The sequence below is a fragment of the Myotis nattereri genome, assembly GCF_964212035.1.
Source record: "Myotis nattereri genome assembly, chromosome: 1".
In the NCBI taxonomy this organism is placed as follows: domain Eukaryota; kingdom Metazoa; phylum Chordata; class Mammalia; order Chiroptera; family Vespertilionidae; genus Myotis; species Myotis nattereri.
Window position 1 is genome coordinate 41,474,233 of NC_138075.1, and position 23,772 is coordinate 41,498,004.

Here is a 23,772-nt window from a genome sequence, read left to right on the forward strand (position 1 = left end):
GACTTACCGTATAAAGCTCCATTCAAAATTTGCTGAGACATAAAGTACTGTGTTCCCTTTCAAAACTGTCACAGACAGAGGGTTACCCAAAATTCAGGAAAGGGTCTAGCGAGGGTCTTCTGGTAATCACTGACTGGGTGTGACAGTTGAGGAAGATCTTTGGTGTCTCTGGCTGGTCAGGCCATTTATATAATGGAGAAGAGAAGGGCCCGTCATGCAGCATCCTCAACCTCAAATGCAATCCCAACACTTAACTCAGCAAACAAGTTCCACAAGCGGAATGCATTCAAGTATTTGTGGAACACGCACTGTCTACCGATCCCTGCGCTAGACAGACACCGAGGAAACAGCAGTGAACAGGACAGACAAGCTCCCCACCCTCCGGGAGACACATTCTGGTGGGACAGATGGTAAATTAACACACAGAATAATTATAGCTTATGATAAATTCCGGGGAGGAAATAAATAGAATTATGATGGTGAAAAATACTGGATACCTATTTAGGGTTTAGAAAAAATATAAAACTTCTCTAAGCCGGAAGCTACAGAGACAGCAGTGGAATGGGACAAGGAAGAGAAAGAAGAGCTATACGTGTCTATCAATAGAGATATAAGGAATCACATTCCTTAAGCCTGGGATCATTAACATAGTGTTCAAAGTTGAGGGCGAGAGCCTGGCAGAGTTCCGTACAGTGCTAGAATATTTTGAATTTCTTTCGCTTTCTTAATAATGAATAAAGCAGCAGCAGAACTACAAAACGGAGTATTCCAGATACAAAGATTCTCAGCCAGAGAGGAGAAGTGAAGCGAAGAGGGAGGCATACTCTAACTTGAAGTGGGTACAAAGCAATATGGGTTTGTGTAACTCAGACAGGGATAGAATTTTTCACCTCTGGACTTCTTTAAAAGACCATCGGTGGACCCCAATGCTAGACTAGTAATAACTGATACTTAACAAGCTGTAAGCAGATGTAACTCATTAATCCTCACCCTCAATTTGAAATGAAGAAACTAAGGCACAGAGAGGTTAAGCAATTTGCTCAAGGTCACACAGGTAGGCAGGGCTGGGCTGGCTGCACCTGGGAAGTCTGTCAAAGTAGATTCCTCCTCTCCAACCCACAGCCACTGAATAGAAAATCTCTAGGAGAAGAGGGCGAGGCCCAAAAGTCTGTAACTTCAACACGCTCCTCAGATGAGTATGACGCAAAACTAGATCCACTGAGTCCAGGACCCTTAAAACACTCCATTCCAGAAATGCATTTTATGACTACTTAGTGTGGGACATGAAAGGGGCAAGTCTGGCAATAAAGTACTCATTTTCAAACAGCCCAGATCCTTTCACAAAGAGCTGGAACAAAGGAGAGCAGTGGGGAGGAGGCAGGTCAGGCCGCGCTTAATGTAGGAGGAAAGTGAAATCAGATTGAACTGTGCCCAAGTAATTAAAGTAATGTAAAGTCAGGAACAGGTCTTCTGACTCACAGGACAGTGTGGAATCAGTGCCCAGTGCTATTTGGCAATACAACCCTTTATTTATATAGGCCATCTTCCTTAGGGGAGAGAGCCCATGTGGACAAATCCTTATCTCCCTCCTTTCTTTGTGTATTTTTTTCAGTAGTTTCTGAACAAAAGAAAATTGTGGATTTTAATGACTACTAGACAGACACACTGTTAACTGTAATTCTTTGAACTCTACTAAGAAATGGAGATAGCTAGCAAAGTAAAGAAACAGCTGGAAAAATCATAAATTTGCTCAAAAAATATTCTAAAAATAAAGGTATTTTTCCTGTTAAGAACTACAGACCTTTCTTTATAATGATGAGTTTCGAAGAGTCAGATATTAATAGAAACATCTTTTTATATCACTCTTTATTCCTTCTTCAAAGGAAGTAATTTCCAAAGGAACTGGCCGGCCCCACACGAAGAGAACTTACACTGTGATTATGGTTTTCTATTTTCTAATCCCTCTGCTGTACACTTTTAAAATAATTCTATTTGATGAACTCATCTTGTACTTTTCTCACTACATTTCTTCTGCAAGTAGAATAACTTAGGGTAGTGTGGTGAAGACCAGGCACACAAATTAAAACTAGTAATTTATTTTGTTATAAAATTCTTTAATTTTAGCTGTTCTACTGATGAGTGACATAAGAATATAAGAAATCTAATTATCTTCACTGCTGACTTCTTAAAAGTATCAACTTTTGTGTCTGGAACAATATTGTTTTAAAAAACAAGAAACAACAAAATTCCAAAAACAAACAAACAACTGAGTAATTTACTTTAGCCAGTTATTTTAAACTTACCACAAATACCAATTTTCCAACATTTGTCCAGGGGAAGTCATAAAGTAATTGTTTCTCTTCATCTAAATTCTGTGGGAAGAATTATAATGCATATAGAGTTACTGATGAAACTGACAGACACTAAAATGGCTCTAATTTATCTCCCAGAAAACTAAAATACATTAATTAAAATCCGAAAGAGGCCCTCAGCTCTCTTTGGAGATGTGCAGACAGTAATTAAAAGATTAGTGATATGATTCAGTAGTTTCCGGTTCCCGAGTGACTGCATCATTAACTGCCCTTTCCGGGCAATCTTTCCTCTTTTGGCCTATCCCTAAAATTTAAATAAAAAGTCCGAAAGACTCGGGCATTCAGGAGACGAGACAAGGTACTCAGACTTTCATCCTTGGATATTTTGCCTACATCAAAGAAAAGATATCCTAATACTCTCCCAGCTCTCCCAGAAAGAGGCTTTTTCTCCCCCTTGTCAATGGCTGTAGCACCATCCCACCTACTTACTCAAGGGACAAGCTTTATCAGAAAAGTGTAATGGAAATTAAAACATCTGCTCAGGCACTGTATGCATATGTCATCTTTAGAATTATAAATGCTCCAGAGGACAAAAATATACAAGAGTATATTTAACGTCAATGACACACACAGAAAAAGTGGTGACCCGTGGGCCAATCTTAGGCGTTTTGTTTTCTGTTCTGGAAGACTTGTTACTACATGGTTTAGACTGGATCCCTTGGTCTATCCCACATCGTCCACATCTGTGCACACAAACAGGAAGCAATGACCAATCCGTGGCCAAAAAGGACCGGTGAACCTATCACGGGACCACAGAGGGACTGTCACTGGGAGACAGAGCAGTGCCTACTGAACACTTAGTTCTCTCATTTACTCACCTGGAAAATCTGTATTCCCCGCATGGTCAGCCCGAGGGTCAGAGAAGCTTCAATTTCCCTTTTATCCTGGAGGAATAAAATTTTATGAAAATGTCTACGTTAGAACCTTGAATATAAAGTCATAATTAAATTCTGAGATGCACCAAATTTTATATGTTAAAAACTGGGTAAATCTCCCAGCTCAGAAGCTAAGATCACAGGCAAGCCTAAATATTTAAGGGTCTCTCATAAGGACAAATAATAAAGCTGTAAAAGTTTTATATCGGTTAGTTTTTTTAAAAAGTACTCATTTTTTAAATGCTCAATTATTACTTAACAAAGTGGTATACATTCCACTGGGTTAGGTGGTAGAATGTATACTACCAGCTAACCCATAAACTATAAACAATAATGTATAACTACATAAGGAAAAAAAATTCTCCAATTAAGAATGTACTCAGGTGGGAAGAGATCAGTCAAAGAACTTATATGCATTTATGCATAACCCATGGACACAGACAATAGTGTGGTGAAGGCCTGGGGTGGGGGGTGGGCTAGAATGGGTCAACGGGGAAGAAAGGGGACATGTAATGCTTTTAACAATAAACACTTAAAAAAAAAAAGAATGTACTTAGAACTTTGGCAACATCTTTTTAAGTGCTCATCTGTAAAAGCGTATATAAAATATAAAGTATAAAATAGAAGAGACATAATATTATTAAGTAACTATAAGATTTCTCAGTACAAACAATAAATATGTACAGATCTTCATTATAGTGCCATTTTCCCCAGGAACATGGTTAAGAAGTATTTTTTGAAAATGCATCCTCACCAGGCACAGAAAAGAGAAGACATAGCCTATTTTTACTCTTTGGGTTGTTTTTTTTCCAACCAACGTATTTTTACATCACGAAAGGCATATATAGTAAGAGAACTCAATCCATCACTATGAGTTTAGGCCAATTTCCCTTGCAAGGCCGTTCTGATTGTTTCCTGAAGACTGTGCTCATAAAAACGCGGGCTGTGCATGTATGAGGTGTGCAGTACTGGAAAGGGAGCACAGAATTTGTTGTTTTTCTTTTTCAGGATGTTTCCTATCCTCCATCTACCTTATTTCCATTTTGTAACCAGGCCTTAAATGAAGCAGTTTTAGTGGCTGCCACTTGACTTCTCCGAAGAATAAAAATTCTGTCCATGAGGCAATATTATTTCCCACTTCATTCAGTTACATTACTATGATTAATTATCTCATTTTAAGCAGACTAGAGTCATTTTCCATGTCATGTAGAAGTACCATACTTTAAGTAAGTTTGAAAGATCTTTACACAAGATAAATTGAGGATATCTACTTCACTAAATGATTCTTAATAGGATTTTAAAAATTGATTTTTAGAAAGAGAGAGAGCAGGGGGTGGAGTAGGGGAGGGGGGTAGAGAAACATCTATTTGTTCCACTTATTTATGCATTCATTGGTTGATTCTTTTATGTGCCCTAATCAGGGAATGAACCTATAACCTTAGGGGATGCTGCTCTAACTAACTGAGCTACCTGGCCAGGGCCAATAGGATTTTTTTAAATACTAAATTTCCTTATCAAATAAGAATCACTAATGTACTAGACACTTCACTTAGTTATTTCAGATTCATTATCTCATAGAATTTTCCCAATGTTGGAAATGTATGGAATCATTCCCACTTAATAGATGGCCCAGGATTATTTATATTTACTTAGGATCCAGTAATTATCAGTGGTAATATAGGGTTTTTAAGTGACTAGAGGCCCGGTGCATGAATTTGTGCAGGGCCAGGCTGGCTGGGGGGAGGGGACATGGGAGGTTGGCAGGCCAGCCCCACCCTGGATTGGGGGGAGGGGGAGGGGCGATCGGGGGTGGGGCCTGGGGGAGGAGCTGCAGGCAGTTGGTTGAACTCCTAGTCAAGGGAACAATTTGCATATTAGCCTTTTATTATATAGGAAGGAGGATATCTGATTCCAAAGCTGCAGTCTTTTCAATGCATTATTAATACTTCTCATACATTTTAAAATTATAAGCTGATTGTCAAAAATGTCATTTATTTTCATTTTTTCCTATAAATTGTCACAAATAAAATTTAAGGAAAAAAACAAACAGATAGCTAAGTCCTTTAGGAATTTAGCCAAAAAGATATTATGGAACTCAATTATGCCTTTCAAAGATGACAGGGCATTAACAGTGCACCTTTTAAACATGGAAGGGAGAAGAAACACCATCCTTTGGTCCCTTTCTAAGTTTTCTGAACCAGGCAATGTGCTCACCAGCAGTATATCCAATGGTCTAGGGGTGCTAGACCATTGGGTAGGGAGTGATACCAAAGGCTATGGAGTGATACCAAGCATAGTAACAGTGATATAACAACTGCTTGAAGCACCTTTTATCCATTGTCCTTTGCCTATTCAATGAACCTCAGAGGCAGGTCATTACCATCCCCATCTAACGATGGGAAACTGAAGCAGAGAGGCTAAGTAGTAACTGGTCTAAGGCCACATGGTAAGAGGTGAAGCTAGGAGTCAATCCCACAAGTTAGGCTCAATAGACCACTCTCTGAACCACTTCATCCTATTCGGTTGGAGAATATACCTCTGGGTACATAAGTGGGGATTCAGGAGTGAAATATGGCCAAGAGGGGGGAGGAGGTAGAGGGAGAGAGAAGACAGGATCCCATAAATGTAGTGTGAGGGATTCCCCGCAGAGCCTGGCTTCAGCTGTTACTTGGATGTGTGGCCTCTGACCTCTGAAACAATGAGGCTAGGGATACACAGGGCACAGAAGGGAGTGACACACATCAGAGAGTTCCGTGGAGAAAGCACACAGGCTCTGATTAGGCCTGGGTTGAATCCTGGCCTTGCCACTTACTGGTTTTGTGGCCTTTAGTCTGTTTCCTTGTCTGTAAAATGAAGATTACAGTTCCTATCTTACAGAATTTTTTTAAAGGATAAATATAAAGGGTGCCCCATAAACACAGGACTCAATAAGCACTTGCTGTCATTGTGAGGCTCTGGTTACTAATGGATCTGATGCCGTGTGACTTCACTTTGGGGAATATTAAAAACTAATGATCGAAGAAGTTGCCAATGTCACTCCCCGAGACAGAAACGCAGACTTGGAGAGGAGAAAAACAACTACGGTATTTCTGTTCACGGAAACGCCACATTCACACTATGCAGCCCCGTGTCATCACAGCGTTAGAACCAGGAGAGCCTGCATCCTGCTCCCAGGCCGAGAAAAAGCACCGCCCGCTCCGAGATGACCTGCGGTGACAGACAGCGGGCCACGTGAAACTCTTTTCAAAGCCCAAGCTTAAATAAACGCCCCTTGTGATGGAGAAGGAGTTTTTTTCTTGGAAGCTGCAGGCGCAAGGCCGTCTGTACCTTATACAGTCTGTAGTAGTGGACGGCGACGTCGTCCAGCCGGACGGCCTCTTTGATGTATTTAAGATGAGCCTCGGAAGCGGTCAGTGCAAACTGATCTTTGTGCATGTTTGGAATGTGCTTCAGGATGTAGTCCTTCCCTCTCTTGGCAACAACCTGTTGGAATACAACGGGCATGCAATGCAACATTTGTCGGGGGGTGTACACACCCTCACCCGTAAGTGACAGAAGGACCAGGACCTAAACAAACCATATAAACTGGCTAACATCCACTAGAACATTCCCACGTTCACTCTGTCTTCACCATCGGTTATAGTACGAGGCTGAATCAGCTAATACTCAAAGTGACAAAGTCAATTTAGCTGCAGTATTGAGTATCTGAGAAGAAAAATCACAAGAAATGGGAAAAGTGTGTTCTCTTGGCTTTAAACTCACCAGGAACCAAAAAAACAAAAAAATCAAACCAAAGACAAAACCATGCAAACTTGCAAAATTTTGTACATATCATTCCTTATACTTGCAAAATTACTGGTACCATGAAATACATCTCCTGTCAGCACATCTTTAGGTTCTGGATCCTACTTAACTCTTCCAAAATCACAGCCACAGCGTGGAAGACTCTAAATGTTAATCCAAAAAAAGGCAGGGGACTGCGAGAAATTCTCTGAAATGTGTGGTTTTTGCATAAGAGGCTGATATGAACAGTCTATTGGATACTTATGAGAAAACAATTTATTTCATACATTCATTATAATGAACTGTGGCTTATATTTTCATCAGACAATAGCCTGAGCTTTTAGGTGTCAAAAGTACTCAGTATCCAGCAGCTGCAGGTTCAGAGAAAGGTGTCGATTGTTAAAGGTCCTAACTGATTTCATAAGGATTATCAGATGTGGAATTGCACAAAGGAAACTAGAGTGATGTTTAAAATCATCAGAATAAAAAAAAATTAGAGAATTTCTAGTTTAAAAATGTTTTATAGATACTGACATTTTTTGTTTCTTTCTATTGAATTAAGCACGATAAATTATTGGCCAATTTTCAAGTTTTACTGAGAACTCAAATTACAGATTTTTCTTTCTTGATGCCTTTTACATGAAGGTCATCTATATCAGTATTTGTCAGCCTTGTTCAGGTCAGAGAACACATAGAAAATAGTATTTGTAAGGGTACTGAAGCAGTGACTTTGGTGACCCCAAGGGTTGAGGACACTGGTACCTGGGCACTCCGGAGGCCACGGCACATGGATGGGAAGCTCTGATGTAAATGACCAAGGCTCAGTGAGCACCTGATGACAACTCGGGAATATAAAAGCAGGCTAATTTTGGCCCAACAGACATTGCTATGTAAGAGCTTGACACCTTTTGTGGGTTTCTCTTCCAACAACTGAAGCACTGTCAATCAACTGTCAGTCGGTCAACAAAAACTTATATTGAGCACCTTAATGTGAAGTGCCGAGGAAACAGAAAAGGGTAAATTTATGTCTGTCCTTAGTTACATACCAAGAAACACTAAGGTTACTGGGGTTGGGCCCAAAAGATAAAGAGTTATTTGAAAATAAGATGTAAAACACACCCATCCAGGCTCTCGTTGAGCACAAAGGAGGGGCGCTGGCACCTGGTCCATCTGCCCGGAGGAAGCGACCCCTGAGCGGAGTGTTGGAAGGAGTTGGGTGAAGCGGGGAGAGGGGCTGCACAGGCTAAAAGAATTGGAGGGAGAAAGGCCAGAGTAGGAGCCACCACAGGTGTGGAGACACGGGGATCACTGGACGATGCTACCACATAAAATTCAAGGTGAGGACAGTCAGAAAGGAATCTGGAGGGGGGGGGGGGACAGGGGCCACGTCCTGCAAAGCTCCTCAGGCGTGCTTGGGAGCGGGCTGCACTGCAGGTGACAGGGGAGCCCTGGGGGCTTCCCTCCGAAGCCCAAGCAAGCCTCCACAGCAGGCTGTTGAGTGCTCACAGAGCTGGAAGCTGGGAGGCGGGGGAACAATGGTGGGGAGGGGACGCAATAGACAGACATGTAGGAAGTGAACAAAAATACAAGAGAATTTTAGTTCTTCTGCTGGGTGATGGGTTATAGGCTGTTTAGGGAAGAGGACGTTCTGATTGACTGGGTGGGACGGGGAGAAGGAAGGGTGGTCAGGGAGGGAGTGCTGTGTGACTCCCAAGTTTCTGGGTGACGGGGTGGACGGCAGTGCCGCCAGCCGAGATTAGGAACACGGAGGCAGGAATAACAGAACTGAGGTGGCGGGAAGGAGATGAGTTTGACTCAGCACATTCTGAATTTGAGATGCCTCCGGGTGAACAGCTATCTCACGGACTCAGGGGAGAGGTGGTTGTTAAAAGCATTCAGTTGGATGAAATCTCCCGTGATCGGGAGGGGTGACGTGTCAAGGGCAGCGGAGAAATTCAGGGAGTGAAAGTGTTCACTGGATTTGGCCACTTAAAGGTCACTGGTGACCTGAGGGACAGCCCATGAGTGGGGCGGTGGGGAGAGCAGGCAGATGGAGGTGGGTGGAGGAGTACGCGTGGAAAGCAAAGAAGCTAGAAAATCAAATAGACATCGCTTTTTCAAGAAGCGTTACTGAGAAGGGAAGGCAGGAGAAGCAGCATTTCCCTCCCTCCCTCCCTCCCTTCCTTCCTTCCTAGGATGGAGTGCAAACCAAGCCTGTCGTGTATGTTCTATCTGAAGAGCAGAGGGTAAAGGTAAGAGAAAGAAGTTACAGCAGAGACCTGGAGGAAGGGCAGGGACAGAACAGACGGGCTGGGGTAGAGAAAGTACAGTTGAATGGTTCATGCTGGAATAACCTAAATTTCCTCGCTGAAGTAAGGAGATGGTGGTCAGAGCAAGGAGTTTACTTACACACAGGGACAAGGGGCCTCCGACTTACATGATGGCTCGACTTACGATTTCTTGACTATGGTGTGAAAGCAATATGCTTTCAGCAGAGACTGAACTTCGAATTTTGAATGATTCCCGCCCCCCAGCTAGCGATCTGCAGTTCAGTCTTCTCTCGTGATGCTGGACAGTGGTGGTGAGCCACAGGGTCACAGGGGCAAACAATGGACACTCTGTGTCCACTGTGTCACCAGCACGTTTTCTTTTTTGCTTTAGTTCAAGGCTTCAAGCACGCTCCAGGCTGTGTTCAGGCTTCTAGCTGTGCTCACTAACGCTGGGGACCCAAGCAACCATTCTGTTTCCCACTTTCAGTAGAGTAGCCAAAAAATCATGAGATATTCAACACTTCATCAAAAAACAGGCTTTGTGTTGGATGATTCTGCCTCACTGAAGGCCAGTGTAAGTGTTCTGAGCACATTTTAAGGTGGGCCAGGCTACGCTATGATATTCGGTAAGTTAGGTGTATTGAATGCATCTTGACTTAACAATATTTTCACCTTACAATGGGGTTGACTGGGAAGGAGAAAAGCTTTCTCAAATTAAGAGTAAATAATAAATAAGATCAAGGCCAAGGAAACACCAAAAGCGGGCTGGCAATCTCCACGCTCCAGCATTTTAGAATGGAGAGCAGTCTTCTTCCACGTTAACTGTAAGCCAGCCGCGCCTACGAAGACAGCACGTGGATCACACTCTTAAGCGTTAGACTTATATTCTGCGCATCATGAAGGGTTTCACCGGCCACAAAACATCTGGGTTCCCATTGCTTGAAGCAGCGCGCATAGCCGCACAATGACATAGAAGCATGCTCTCTAGAGAAAACATTTTAGAATTTGAAAACAGTGCCTACCCAAGATGGGAAGTAAGCCTCCGGATCGAAGTATTTTCCTTGGTGCTTATCCCTTTTGAAGTTCCCAAGGTCAGCCTGCAGGGCAAAGGCTGCCAGCAGGAAATAGGCCTCCTCTCGGAGCACACACTGAGAATGAAGCACTTGTTTTTTCAGGTGCCAGTAATAATAGAATCTTGCTGCTCTGTCACTAGGAAAATACAAGAAAACACATTTTGATGGTACAATCCAATGGCATGTAAACAGAACCCAAATCCTGCTATCCATCTGCTGACAAGGGCTCTTCTGTTTCGGCTCCCTGCCCTCCCCCTCTCCTTCCCCACTCACTGAAAAAAGGGGAGGTGGTAGGAACACCTGATCGCTCGCTGCCTAACTGAATTCGAAGTCAGACTACCCTGGCTGCAAAAATCACATTCCCTAAGACCTGTAACATTCGATTCACTCAGAGACTGGAAAAACGGTCGGAATCCTTCCACTCTAATACGGTAAGTATTTCATTAAACAAGTATGACAATAGAAGCCTAGGTATTGGTTGTAATAAAATAATTTTGTTACAATAATGCTGTGCACGTAATATAAATAAGGACAAATCCGAGGGGACAACCCAACCCTGGCTTTAATGTTTTGCTATTCTTTTTTGGTTTTTCAGCTTGAGCACATTACAAATACTCTAAGGCCCTTTTAAAGATGTTTGTTTATGAGACTGTCCAGAAAAAAAATTTCACTACAAAAGGTATGATTTCTTTTTCCTCTTTCAGAATGAATGAACTGAAAAATGCTTCCCTTAAATCTTTTTTTAAAAAATGATTATTAAGTGGGTGTTACTTTATGGGTGTGTTTTAACAGGCACATGTTATGACAACCATGATACTCCTCAAAAATGGAAATACTAGCAGTGCACTCATTGCAATCCACTGAGGTCAGAAATAAATATAGTCCCCATGAAACATGTTGAGCAGGAAGTGCTGACTGGGAAAAACATGGTCTAGCTCCAGAAGATGTCACAGGCACATAGGACGCCTCTGTGATCAAAGTAGAAATGCAAGAGGACACGTAGGTATATAGTTAATGTGCTTATTTGCCTCTTTATTATTGTAGGTTGAATGTTTTTAGCTGAGATTCATAGTTCATTAGCTGATGATAATGAAAACATATGGGCTTATTTTTACCAAGATCATGTTTAAGTATCAAGAGTTTAAAAATAAAGCATTTGACAGAAACAAACAAAAGAGAATAAAAATAAAGCATTTATGTAATTTTTTCCCCCTTGGTACAGAGTACTTTTCAGAGCACTTCTTTTTATAATGCTGATCACACAGTGTTTGGACTAGTTCATCCCAGGGGGAAAGGGCAGAAGTATTGGGATAAATTAAACATTCACTATCCCCAGGAGGTTAATGCCATACTTAGTCGGTAAAGTGCATTCCATACTCAGTAGGTAAATTGAGTAAAAACTTTATATAAATCAAGAATAACTAAAAACTTTCTCAGTCTTTAAAAAAATTCTTTATGGACTAATATAAAATATGCCTGTGTAATGTGCCTATGGCGATGATATAAATATTAAGAGCGAATTTCACATGTAAATCACTAGCCAAATGTTTCTGTTGTCTGTTACATGGGGTTTCTCAAAGTTTAATAGGAAATAAGTAAAACTCAGAGTTCCCATTTCTAGTATTTTCTATCAGCCAACAAGATCATCTCTGAAAGTTTCCAGCATGACTCCTCCTAAGCAAAGGGTAAACTTGCTTTTAAAACAGTGAACTCTGAGTTTGTATCATGGGCATAGTATTGTTCATGCAGCTACGTCCAGACAAAGAATGAATTACCTGCCCTTGCCAAACCGCATCTAAGATTCTCACAGGATGACTCCACTGGGCATAATCTTAGCTTTAAAGGTACTGCCAAGAACAGAAGCAAGACCCCCACCGTGAAAAGAAAACCAGGCTGTAAACACCCATGTGTTTTTATAGGAGAGAGTTCTTGCTGCTACCCCATCCCCCGCCCCCCTCAACAAAAAGGAATATAATCCTTTCATCAATTTCACTACTCTTCACAAAAGTGCGAGTTACTTCTTGAATGAAGTTATCTTTTTGGTGACTTATTTGTTATTGAAAATGTGGAATGCAGCCCTAGCCGGTTTGGCTCAGTGGATAGAGCGTCGGCCTGCAGACCAATGGGTCCCAGGTTTGATTCCAGTCAAGGGCACATGCTTGGGTTGCGGGCTCGGTCCAATGTGCAGGAGGCAGCCAATCAATGATTCCCTCTTATCATTGATGCTTCTATCTCTCTCTTCTCCCTTCCTCTCTGAAATAAATAAAACTAATTTAAAAAAAAGAAAAGAAAATGTGGAGTACAGAGAATGTGAGTCAGCTGTATTGCTAACATTTTCATCAATAGCCTAACATAGTCATTCACTTACTTAACAAGTATTTATTGAGTGAATACTGTACTTTTATTGTAGGACCTGAGGATACATGCACATGCAAAACGATTTAAAAAACATAAATAAAATCCCTTGACCTAGCCAATTTGGCTCAATGGATAGAGTGTCGGGCAGGCCTGAGGACTGAAGGGTTGCAGGTTCGATTCTGGTCAAGGACATGTACCTCAGTTGCAGGCTCCATCCCCAGCCCCGATTGGGGTGCATGTGGGAGGCAACCAACTGATGTGTCTCTTTCACATTAATGTTCTCTCTCTCTGTCTCTCCCCCTTCCTTCCATTCTCTCTAAAATCAATGGAAAAATATCCTCAGGTGAGGATTAACAAAAAAATAAAATTAAAATAAAACCTAGGAGACAGCCTGGCTTGTGTGGCTCAGTGATTGAGCATCAACATATGAACCAGGCGGTCACGGTTCAATTCCAGGTCAGGGCACATGCCCGGGTTGCGGGCTCGATACCCAGTAGGGGGTGTGCAGGAAGCAGCTGATCAATGATTCTCTCTCATCATTGATATTTCTGTCTCTCTCTCCCTCTCCCTTCACCTCAGAAATCAATTAAATATATATATGTATATATATATATATATATATATATATATATATATATATATTCCTGCTCTTACAGAATTTATAGTCTAGCAGTGGAGATAGACAAACACGAGTACTTGATTTGGTCATAGGTACTTTCGCTGGCTTGTTTGTGTGGGAAGATGAGTGCCATGGGAAAGACAGGTTCAGACTCTCTCCCTGTCCTCATACCTGATCAGTTTGCCGTTTTCCACATAGTACTGTACTCGGAAGTGGATAATCATAGGAGGTCCAAACTGGTCAATACCCTAAAACAGAGTCACATAAAAATCAAGCTATTTTCAGTTGCTTCAACAGTGGATTTCAAAAGCAATCACTTACCACTATTTACAAGCTACTTTTTAAACACTGAAAGGTTTTATCTACTCCTGGTGAGTGTGGCCTTGCGGCGGGCAGACAGTTGTCCCATATGGATACCAGATTCATGCACAACCGGGAAGTCATAAAGCATCATTACTGTATCTGATACTCATTCACTGTAATGCCAATGACAACAGAAGGGGAGATAAAAATAAATGCCAGTGGAAATTTCTAGCTGAGATCCAGCTCCTTTCTCAGCTCTGTCCCCTGTGGTGACCATTTGCTCCTCATTACAAATGTTCTCTTGTTCCTCTGACATTCCACATACCAAATTCTAATATGCTGTTTGTTTATTTAGACATTCGTGCTCCTTACTTTGTAGTAAGCTTTGAAGTGGCCTTCCAGTTTATTCCAAGAATTCTTAAATACAAATTGGAGGCTCTAGGATCAGACACTGGGGATTTACTCCTGACTTAGGAGGCTGATCCTGAAAACACTGAGGTAAATCCCCGTGAGTGCTCCCCCGTGTAAATAAAAGCACCAGCACAATAAAGTAACAAAGTATCAAATGTAAGGATAGTAAAAGTAGATTCAGAAGTTGCTAATACTATTTAGAACAACAGTTTGGACAACTCACACAGCCACAAGAGAGAACATGTACTTTTCCATACTTTTCGTTTCAATGCCTTATCCCATGATTATTGAAAAGGTATTATCCAGGATTACTTAAACAGATATTCCAAATCTAGTTGTATGCTATAAGCTATTCATGCTTCATTAAGGTGACATTTTAGAACTTTGAAAATGCATTTCCCTTTCCCATTCTCGACTGTATAAAATGTTGTTGACAATATTTTTAATGTAGAATGGCTAAAATAAACCTTTTAAGAAATCAAAATAATTTTGCTCATAAATGTAATCTCACCCAAGAGAATTCGTATTGTCGTACCTTGCTGGCCTCTTTCTTCCATTCTTTTGGACAATACTTATAAAGCTTCTGTGACAGCTCCATATACACATGCTCATTATCTGCACATTAAAAAGAGGAGACAAGGTGATAAAAATGTTTAATTTTTTTTAAAAGAAAAGAATACACGAAGAAACAGGTTTTTCAAAGAAAGCCTCAAGATTTATGAATGTACTCTGAATTTACATACTACCAAGAAAATGCAACAAGATACTAAGACATAAGTCCTGTGGGCTAGACAATAATGAGGGCCTTTATGAATTATTTTGCTTTTTGTAATACCGCACACATACTATTAATATAGTTTCCTACTTGTACTTAGTTGCGAGGGTCAATACGGCTTACAATCTAACTTCCAACACTGGACGTTACTTGGTTTTACCAAAACATGCTTTTGTTTAGCTCTCAGAAGACTCTTCTCACATGGGCACGATAGTGAAAGAGTGCAGAAACACCATCCTCACTGCTGTGTAAGAAATCAGATAACGCTGATAATAATCACACATTTTCAAGTGGGGGGCCTGACCCGGGCTTCATGAAGAGCAACCCTCGAGTATTCTCCTCGTTCAACACAGCGTGACAAAACGATGAACCATTACTCACACTGCCTTTGGGACTGGTCTTGTGGGAAGAGGAGAAGAATCTTATGCAAAACAAGAATGAATGCCAAAAGATTTCTTCAAGACGAACAGAAAATGAGACAGCTAAAAACCCATGTCAAAGCGATCTAAACATGTGAAAACAAGCTAATAAATATAGAAGTTTTTCAAACTTCTCAGAGACTCTTTTTAAGAGAGATTTATTTCACAAGAAAGGCCTTCAGCATTCCTATCTTGTACAAAAGTTTTTAATCTTTTTTTTTTCCTTAAAAGCTTATTTCTTTTTCTCTAATCTCACCAAGGGGGCGGGCTCGTGGGAAGCTCCACTTAAAAATGTCCTCCTTCTGAAAGGGAAGTGTATTCCTTGGACCACTCCAGGGATGGCATACGTGACCACACTGTCACTCCTGGCTGAATGCTGGGGTTCGACTGGGAAAGTGCCAGAAGAGAACAGGAAGGGGGAAGCCACTCTTTGTCTGTAACTGGCAATATTAAACCAACCAATGTGAATGACAGGGAGAGGAAAAGGTCCCAGGGAAAGAAAGATGTTTCTTAACTCATCAGACTGATTAACACCATCGCTCATCTCGCCCGTGTTACTGATTAAACACGAAATGGACAAGATCAGACAGCCTTCCCGTTGAACCTGATTTGTTTGGCTTGAGTTCCCGTCTGAAGAAGCAGCCCCATGAGTAGAACCGAGACTGCTCACCATACAGCACATGCACAGTTTTCAAATGCCACTGCCCCTGCCATCTGACCAGAGCTTCATTCTTTAAGAAGTCTCAAGCACACACCAGTCCTGCAAAGCAGGTGGCACGGTAGTTTCCATTCGACATGTGAGAAAACTGAAACTGGGGAAGTCAAGCGACATGTCTAACGCCACACAGTTAGCAAGTTGCAGAACCAGAATCAGAACCAGGCCATCAGATTCCTGTCCCAGCGTTCTTTCGCCATCTTACAATCTCTCTTTTAAAAAGAACACCTTAAAGTCCATTCTTCTGAATCCGAAGGAAGGTGTAAACTGGTTTTATCAGACTGACTTGCTCAGCAACAAAGATCAACAGTCTGCTTATGTAGTAAGAAGAACGAACCTCAGTACAGAGGAAACGTGAAGTTATTCGGGACCCACAGGGCGCCTTATTTCCTCCCAGACCCCGTCTTGAAAGAATGACTGAGGTATGTACTAACGCTGGGATGGAGCTGAGCGTTTGTGTTTTTATTGCTTTAACTATCATGGGAAGAAAGTGAAGAGCAAACGGTTGATTCGTGGGTTCCTGACAGGTTCCCTGCTCTGGCCTCACCTAAAAACACCGACAACAGCTCACATTTGGGAGAAGAGCCTTGCTTACCAGTTGATCATGACACACTTTCCAATCTGACAGATCTAAGCGTTTTATGGTACTAACCGTTTTCTCAAGATATCATAAGCCTTTACATTAAACCAATCCCTGTAGCAAAAAACAATTCATATCCAAGTGTAAATATAACAACATTTCACAAAAAATTCTCCTTGAAAAACTGAACAAAGATATGAAAGGTTTTTGGTATTTAGAAGATTAAATTAGAGGGATTTTTTTAAAAACAATTTTATCTTAGAGAAAGAAAGGGACAGAAAGACCTCAGTGTAAGAGAGAAACATTGATCGGTTCTGACTGAAACTCAAACCAATTGAGCCACACCAGACAGGGCCTAGAGAAATTTAAATTACTATTTGAAAGAAGAAAGCTTATAAGGAATGGCCACAGGTAAACCCTGGGACCTTAACTCTAACTGGCTAAGATGGTAGGGTTGAGAAGCCCCTTCCTGGACAATCTTCTCCACATGAAGTATACAGAGGAAACTGATCCCATATCTCAAAGTTATAGATTCTGACTGGAGAAAAGAGAAGCAGTAAGGAGGAACAAACAGGAAATAAGAGTAAATTAACAGGGCACTTTGTTATACAGTCAATAGCAAGTGAACCTGAATAGAGGAAAGTCAGTTTCATTGTGTCTACATTTCTTTTCATGCCAAAAATTCTAAAACAAATTAAATTACTAAAATAGCCAAGCTAATTTCCTATTAGCTCCAGCTGCTCCCTCTGTGCAGGGAAACAAAAATCAAGCTTGGTTCATTAAAACATAAAAGAGCAAACACATAAAATCCAGACTCCTAAAGAGGAAAGAACTTTTAAGTTCAAACTACAATAAATACATGATCTAAGATTCGAAATCTTGTAAAAATCACACAAGACTTCAGTCTAAAAAATGAATACTAGACTAAAAATGATGATCAGTTTACAGGTATTTTTGGAATCACAATTTCATAACATATGCCCCAACTTAAGTGACAGGTACAAAATGTCATTTCCTTTGGCATAGTTGGCTGAATGCATCAGAGATGCGGATAAGACTTACTCTGTATAACACTGAGTCCAAAGAGGTGACAGTCCTTTAGCCTGAGTAGGTCACACACCTGGACCAGCAACTGGTGACACAGAATTTTAACCTACAGGGGGGGGAAAAATACAACTTGAGATAATAATTCAACCAAGTCCACATAGTGAGCCACAACTGGGCAATTTAATGCATCCTTAAACCAGTGATGGAGAACCTTTTGAGCTCGGTGTGTCAGCATTTTGAAAAACCCTAACTTAACTCTGGTGCCGTGTCACATATAGAAATTTTTTGATATTTGCAACCATAGTAAAACAAAGATTTATATTTTTGATATTTACTTTATATTTAAATGCCATTTAACAAAGAAAAATCAACCAAAAAAATGAGTTCTCGTGTCACCTCTGACACGCGTGTCATAGGTTCGCCATCACTGTCCTAAACAGATTCCTGGAAAGGATAAGCTGACACTAGAAAAACAATTGTTAGGTTTGTTGAAAGTGTCTACTTTGCCCTATCCAGTCTGGCTCAGTGGATAGAGCACTGGCCTGCGGACTGAAGGGTCCCAGGTTTGATTCTGGTCAAGGGCACAGGTCCAGGTTGCGGGCTCAATCCCCATTAGAGGGTGTGCAGGAGGCAACTAATCAATGATTCCCTCTCATCACTGATGTTTCTATCTCTCTTTCCCTCTCCCTTCCTCTCTGAAATCAATAAAAAAATATATACAGTAGGTTTTCGGGTTATGTTGGAGACCCCTTCCTTCGGCGTGACATAATGCGACTTTCACCGTAAATGAGAACCCACCTACATAAGCACCTACGTCACTCACATGGAGCACATACACAGCAGTAATGAAGTGAGACAGTAAAAAAAATTAAAAGAAAGATAACAATTCCTGACCTTTACTTGTGGTAAATAAATAATAAAAAACATAAAGCACATATGTACATACAATGAAATGACAGAACTTTTTTTTAAATAAATAAATGGGAGATGGCGACATAACCACAAAATGACATATGTCGAGTCCTACGTAGCCCGAGGACTGTCTGTCTTGTCTGTATGTGTGTATGTATATATGTATATATACATATATATGTATATATACATATATATATGTGTGTGTGTGTATATATATATATATATGTATATATACACACATACATATGAGGTTCAGTGCACGAAAACTGTGCAAGAGTAGGCCTTCCTTCCCCCAGCTGCTGGCACTAGCTTCCCTCTGGCACTGAAGACCTGGGCTTCCCTCAGGTCGCCGGCAGGCACCTGGGACCCAGGCTTCCCTCGCAGCCCAGGCTTCGTCGTCCAGACTAATTAGCATATTATGCTTTTATTATTATAGATATATACAAAATCAACCACTTTAATCTGTGGCTGAGTGTCAATAATGATTATCACAATACAGATTTTTACACATGGTAATAAAGTCCCAATGCAATCTGTAGAAAACTCATAAATCTTATGATACTTGGGCAAGGCCTTAGTCTAAACCCATTATGGTATGTGATAAATATTTCGGAAGGAACCCAAAACAGCCTACTCAGATTATCAAATTTGGCAAGTATAAGGAAAGTTTTCCTCGTGACGGCCTAAGCAAAATACTCATATATTGTACAATACATGGATGCCTAGCTCTTATTTATCTTAATTAATCATTTTATTGTCTTATACTTTTAGGTACCTAAACCAGGTTCCCTTTCTGAATTCTAGTATAAAACAAACATCATAAAACCACATTAATTTGAAACCCTGGGAGTAAATTATTCTGAAAAGTCACATGTTGAATGATAAAACAGTCCTTAAAAGATATAGTTTTAAGGCTTCTCAAATATTTAATGAAAGGTTGTGGGAGATAGAAATTGTGCTGAGTATACCTTGTTGAATTCAGAATGACGAAAACTCATTAGAGTTGGAATTGACTTTAAGAGACCCAATTGGTCAACTGCTTCATTTTATAGAAATAAAAAAATAAGATCCAGAAAGCTTAAGGTCAAGTGACAAAGGCAGCAATTCACAACTTTGCTAATTTGTGTACTGTAATATGATTATTCTATCTAATAAAGAGGGAATATGCTAATTGACCCTCATGGCAGTGCCCACAGCCAATAAGGAGGGAATATGCTAATTGACTGCCACGTCCTCAAAGATGGTGGTGTCCACAGCCACAAGATGGCAGTGCCCAGTCCCCTCAGCCCCCCCAGCCGCCCAGATCTAGCCCAAGGCACAGGCAAGCCTTGGATGGCGGCTGCCCAGCAACCCAGGGCCGCCTGAGGCTCAGGTAACCAGGGCCGGCCAAGGCTTGCGCTGCCGGCAGTGGCAGCAGCAGAGGTGTGATGGGGCGTCACCTTCCCCTGATTGCTGGGTTGCCTCCTGCCCCTCAGGGCTCCCGGACTGTGAGAGGGGGCAGGCCGGGCTGAGGGACTCCCCCCTCCAGTGCATGAATTTTCATGCATCAGGCCTCTAGTACGTATATATTAAAATATGTGCAACGTGACAGTTTACCATTTCAGCTCTATCTATTATGGGTGGCATTTCACTTCTTGTTTGTACTATAACTTGCAAATTCTGTCTTCAATGATAATATGACAATTATAGTTTTAATTACTATAAATTTGAAATTAGTTCATTCTGAATTAACGACTTTTTATCATTACTTTAATATGTAACTCAGATTCGGAGAATAAAAAGGTGCTGAAATTCCTTGATAACTGACAGCCAAACAGTTCAGAATAGTGAAAATGACAAATGAGTGAGAAAAATAGGCTTGCTACTCTTTTCCACATCCATCACTAGCTGGCAACTCATCTACAGCACCTTATCCTTATCCGCTGGAAAGCACAAAAGGTCTTTATGTTAAGGCCAGAGACAAATTCAGGGGCTTAGGAAGGGTGTCCTATTTATACTCAGGACATACAGTAGGCTCTCCGTAAATATTTGATGAATGAAAGCCAGGAGTCTGATTTCCCTGTGCGCTCCTTTTGATCTGTCCCACGACTCCAGACTCCTCTCTGACCACCGAGTAGACAGACCATGTAGTAAATGGGAAAATGTGCGAATGCAAACCCGCCAACACCCCTGGGAGAACACATGTACCACTGGGAAACCATCATCCTCTTCATTCATTAAAAGGACTTTGGATTTTGGGTTCTATAGCACCAAAATTCCACTTTACAAATACGCTTCAATAAGCAGACTGGTAGAGGGAAAAGTATCAGATGTTACATAAAACTGAACTATATACTACAGATTTGCGACTTAGAATGCAATACAGCCTAGGGCACCTTTAATTCTTAGTTTTGACTGTAGCTAAAAATGTCATACACAGAGCTTTTAGGATAAAATGTGCTGAAAAGTTCACAGAAAAATTCTTAAACCACAAACTGTCCATAAACATAACCTAGATTGTATTGTGTAACTGCTGTTCAAATAATGCTGTACATTTCCTCCACACTTCCCATATAATTATTATTATTCTTGTTCTGCATGTTCAAATCAAGCACTTGGGAGCATATTGATAAAGCTCTTTAACAACTATCAGGTAAGCACGGTGTTCTTGTTTAAAAACTGCAATTAGCAACGCTGCGCTCCGAAGTCTCACCTGCCTGAGAACAAGCTTGGGCTGAGTCTTCTACGGCAACACGATAGCTGTTGCGAAATTGTTCATTATTTAATCTTCAGGAGCAATGGGAACTTTACAAAGTGCTATAGAGTATGAGGTTTTAAGAATGAAGGCATTATCTAAAAATATACTCTACATGGAAGTTTTTGATAAAAACAGTATTTGATCCTAAATATCAATGGTTTGTTTTGAGCAGAAATGTTTAAAACATGTTCCAGAAAAGAAACCAAAAAAGCTCTTCACTCTGGTCTTAGTGAAGAGGTACAAGCTCTTGGTCACAGTTTACATCACTCAAAAATTTTGTGGCTCTTACATCTGGCATGATTTTATTTCCCAAATTTTCCAAGTTTCCACATTTAATATTCATCTGCTGATTAAAATCATTTAAAACAGCCCCTACCAGTTCAACTCGTGGAGAATTCGGAATGATCAAGACACTAAACTTATCCCACCTGCCGAAGATAACATTCTATCAACTATGCCTGTCAGGGAGTAAACTGTCTTTGCTTAAAACACTATTTACAAATGATGAAAAATTAGACCATTAATGAAATAGATTCTGCTACGGTTAATTTGTGATACCACAACTCTACAAACATCAACTGCTATTTTCTGGCAACTTTGAATGCGGGTTGCTGGCAGTCAGGAGTTCCCACATTCCTTAGCCCAGGCCCTCCCTCCTTGGGTCCAATCGCTTGATAGAGAGGAATCTAGACGTGGCAAAGGGATCTACACACCCTGGAAGAAGAACAGGCCTAACAGAGTTCAGACTCTCCCTGTGAGTCTCATTAACAAGGCGCCCCAACTGAAATGGGCAAACAGCTCAGAGTGCCTGGCACTGTGCTTTATGCAGGTTCTATCTTTAAATCCTTGCAATGTCCCTGCGAGGAGAATAAGATTATCTCCTTAAAGATGAGGAAACTGAAGCAAAAAAAATGAACTTGCCCAAGGTGCAGAGCAAGTCGGGGACGATGGATTTTTACCTAGGTCCCTGTCACTCAAACCCTCCTCAGTTATGACAACATATGGCGCACAGTCCTGACGATCCTGTAGGAACTATTATACTAATTTTGCAAAAGAAGGGAATTAAAGAAGTGCAAAATTAATCTCTGAGTAAGAACTGAAAGTAATAATACCAGCTATCATCTATGTATGAGAAATTATGCTATGTGTTAACCCTTAATTCTCACAATCACTCGGTACCACTGGTAACTATTCCCAATTTATAATAGGTGAAAATGTTGAAGCTGAGGGAAGTTTAATAAACTTTCCAAACATGGGATTTGAATTCAGGTCAGTGTGTGTTCAGTACATTCACAAAGTTCAGTACTTTCCACTACCATACTGCCCCTCAGTTATTCTTCATAAAGGGAAGGCAGGAAGGGAGTTAATATAAATCAAATGCCTACTAAGTGCTGAGTGCTGGGCAAGTTGCTTTTGAAAGTGAGGAAGGTGAATGAGCTTAAGAAACTCGTCCAAAGGTCACAAAACTAGTAAAATGTAGGGTCAAAATATGAATAATCTTACATTTCTCAACAATGATGATAATTATATTACTAACAACTTACATTTACTCTGCCTTTACTATGTATTCTCAGGATGAGGCTATTAACACAATGTCAAAAACACAATTTGACACTATGTTAAGATCAATGGTGCCAGTAGTAAGATCTCTGATGATATTAGGGTATGAAGGTCTTTGGCTGTCTGGCTTGACTTTAAAATATCTATAGCACCAGTTTAGGGGATCTTGTTAAATGCAGATTCCTGAGTCCGACCTCAACTTACTACATCAGCATCTCTAAGGAGTGGAGTACAATGATCTGAATATTTAAGGAGCTCACCAAATAATTCTGATGTACATTAAAATTTTAAAGCCACTGATGTACAACAATTAACAGATTGTCTTCCAATCTGTTCTCTACAATTATCTTCCTCACCTGATATTTTAGTACAAATTAATTTCCTAGAAAATTATAGTCAGCTTTTAGTATTCCTTATGAAGTCAGATTAATCTTCCTTCCATTTAACTGAGGTCAGTAAACTTTTGTTCCATAGCCTGTATGTGTGTATATAAATACACATGAACTCGTGTACAGATTCCACTAGGTAAAATGATAGAAATGGAATTGAGAGAAGTATCTTAAGTGCTTATGCTATATGATTATGCATATTTTTAAAATTTAGTGGGTACATTTTTATATAACTGTGTAAAAGAACTGAAATAGCATACTCACATATATAAATAAATTACATTTTAATATATTTTGCCAGTGTCCACAGTGAAATAGAGATATGTTGCCAATTTTTATTAGTTTTTAAAAACCAAATGCTGCAAAAATAATTGTCTGTCATTTCACACATCGAAAACAGCGCAGGTACCCTGAGTACCTCATCAATAGAAATTCTGCCCAACAGATGATAAAGTTAACTCAATAGGCAGGTTTGATTTTCAGATAACCGCTACAAGCAAAAACAAGGCTGCATTAGTAAATCAAGAAACTGTAGTGATAGAATAAAACCAAAATAGTTAATAAGCAAGAA

The 23,772-nt window shown here is 40.5% G+C and overlaps 1 protein-coding gene across 1 annotated transcript in view; it reads right to left on the minus strand.

Moving 5' to 3' along the window:
- Nucleotides 1-23,772, minus strand: part of FRMD6 (FERM domain containing 6) — a 79,374-nt gene that overhangs the window by 13,704 nt on the left and 41,898 nt on the right. Inside the window, exons 3-9 of the mRNA XM_081093547.1 lie at nucleotides 17,616-17,706; nucleotides 14,600-14,679; nucleotides 13,522-13,598; nucleotides 10,323-10,509; nucleotides 6,575-6,730; nucleotides 3,191-3,256; nucleotides 2,304-2,372 (exon numbers count right to left, since the gene is read on the minus strand). Of these exons, the coding sequence (XP_080949673.1) occupies nucleotides 2,304-2,372; nucleotides 3,191-3,256; nucleotides 6,575-6,730; nucleotides 10,323-10,509; nucleotides 13,522-13,598; nucleotides 14,600-14,679; nucleotides 17,616-17,706 (726 nt within the window). The remainder of the gene's footprint in view (nucleotides 1-2,303; nucleotides 2,373-3,190; nucleotides 3,257-6,574; nucleotides 6,731-10,322; nucleotides 10,510-13,521; nucleotides 13,599-14,599; nucleotides 14,680-17,615; nucleotides 17,707-23,772) is intronic.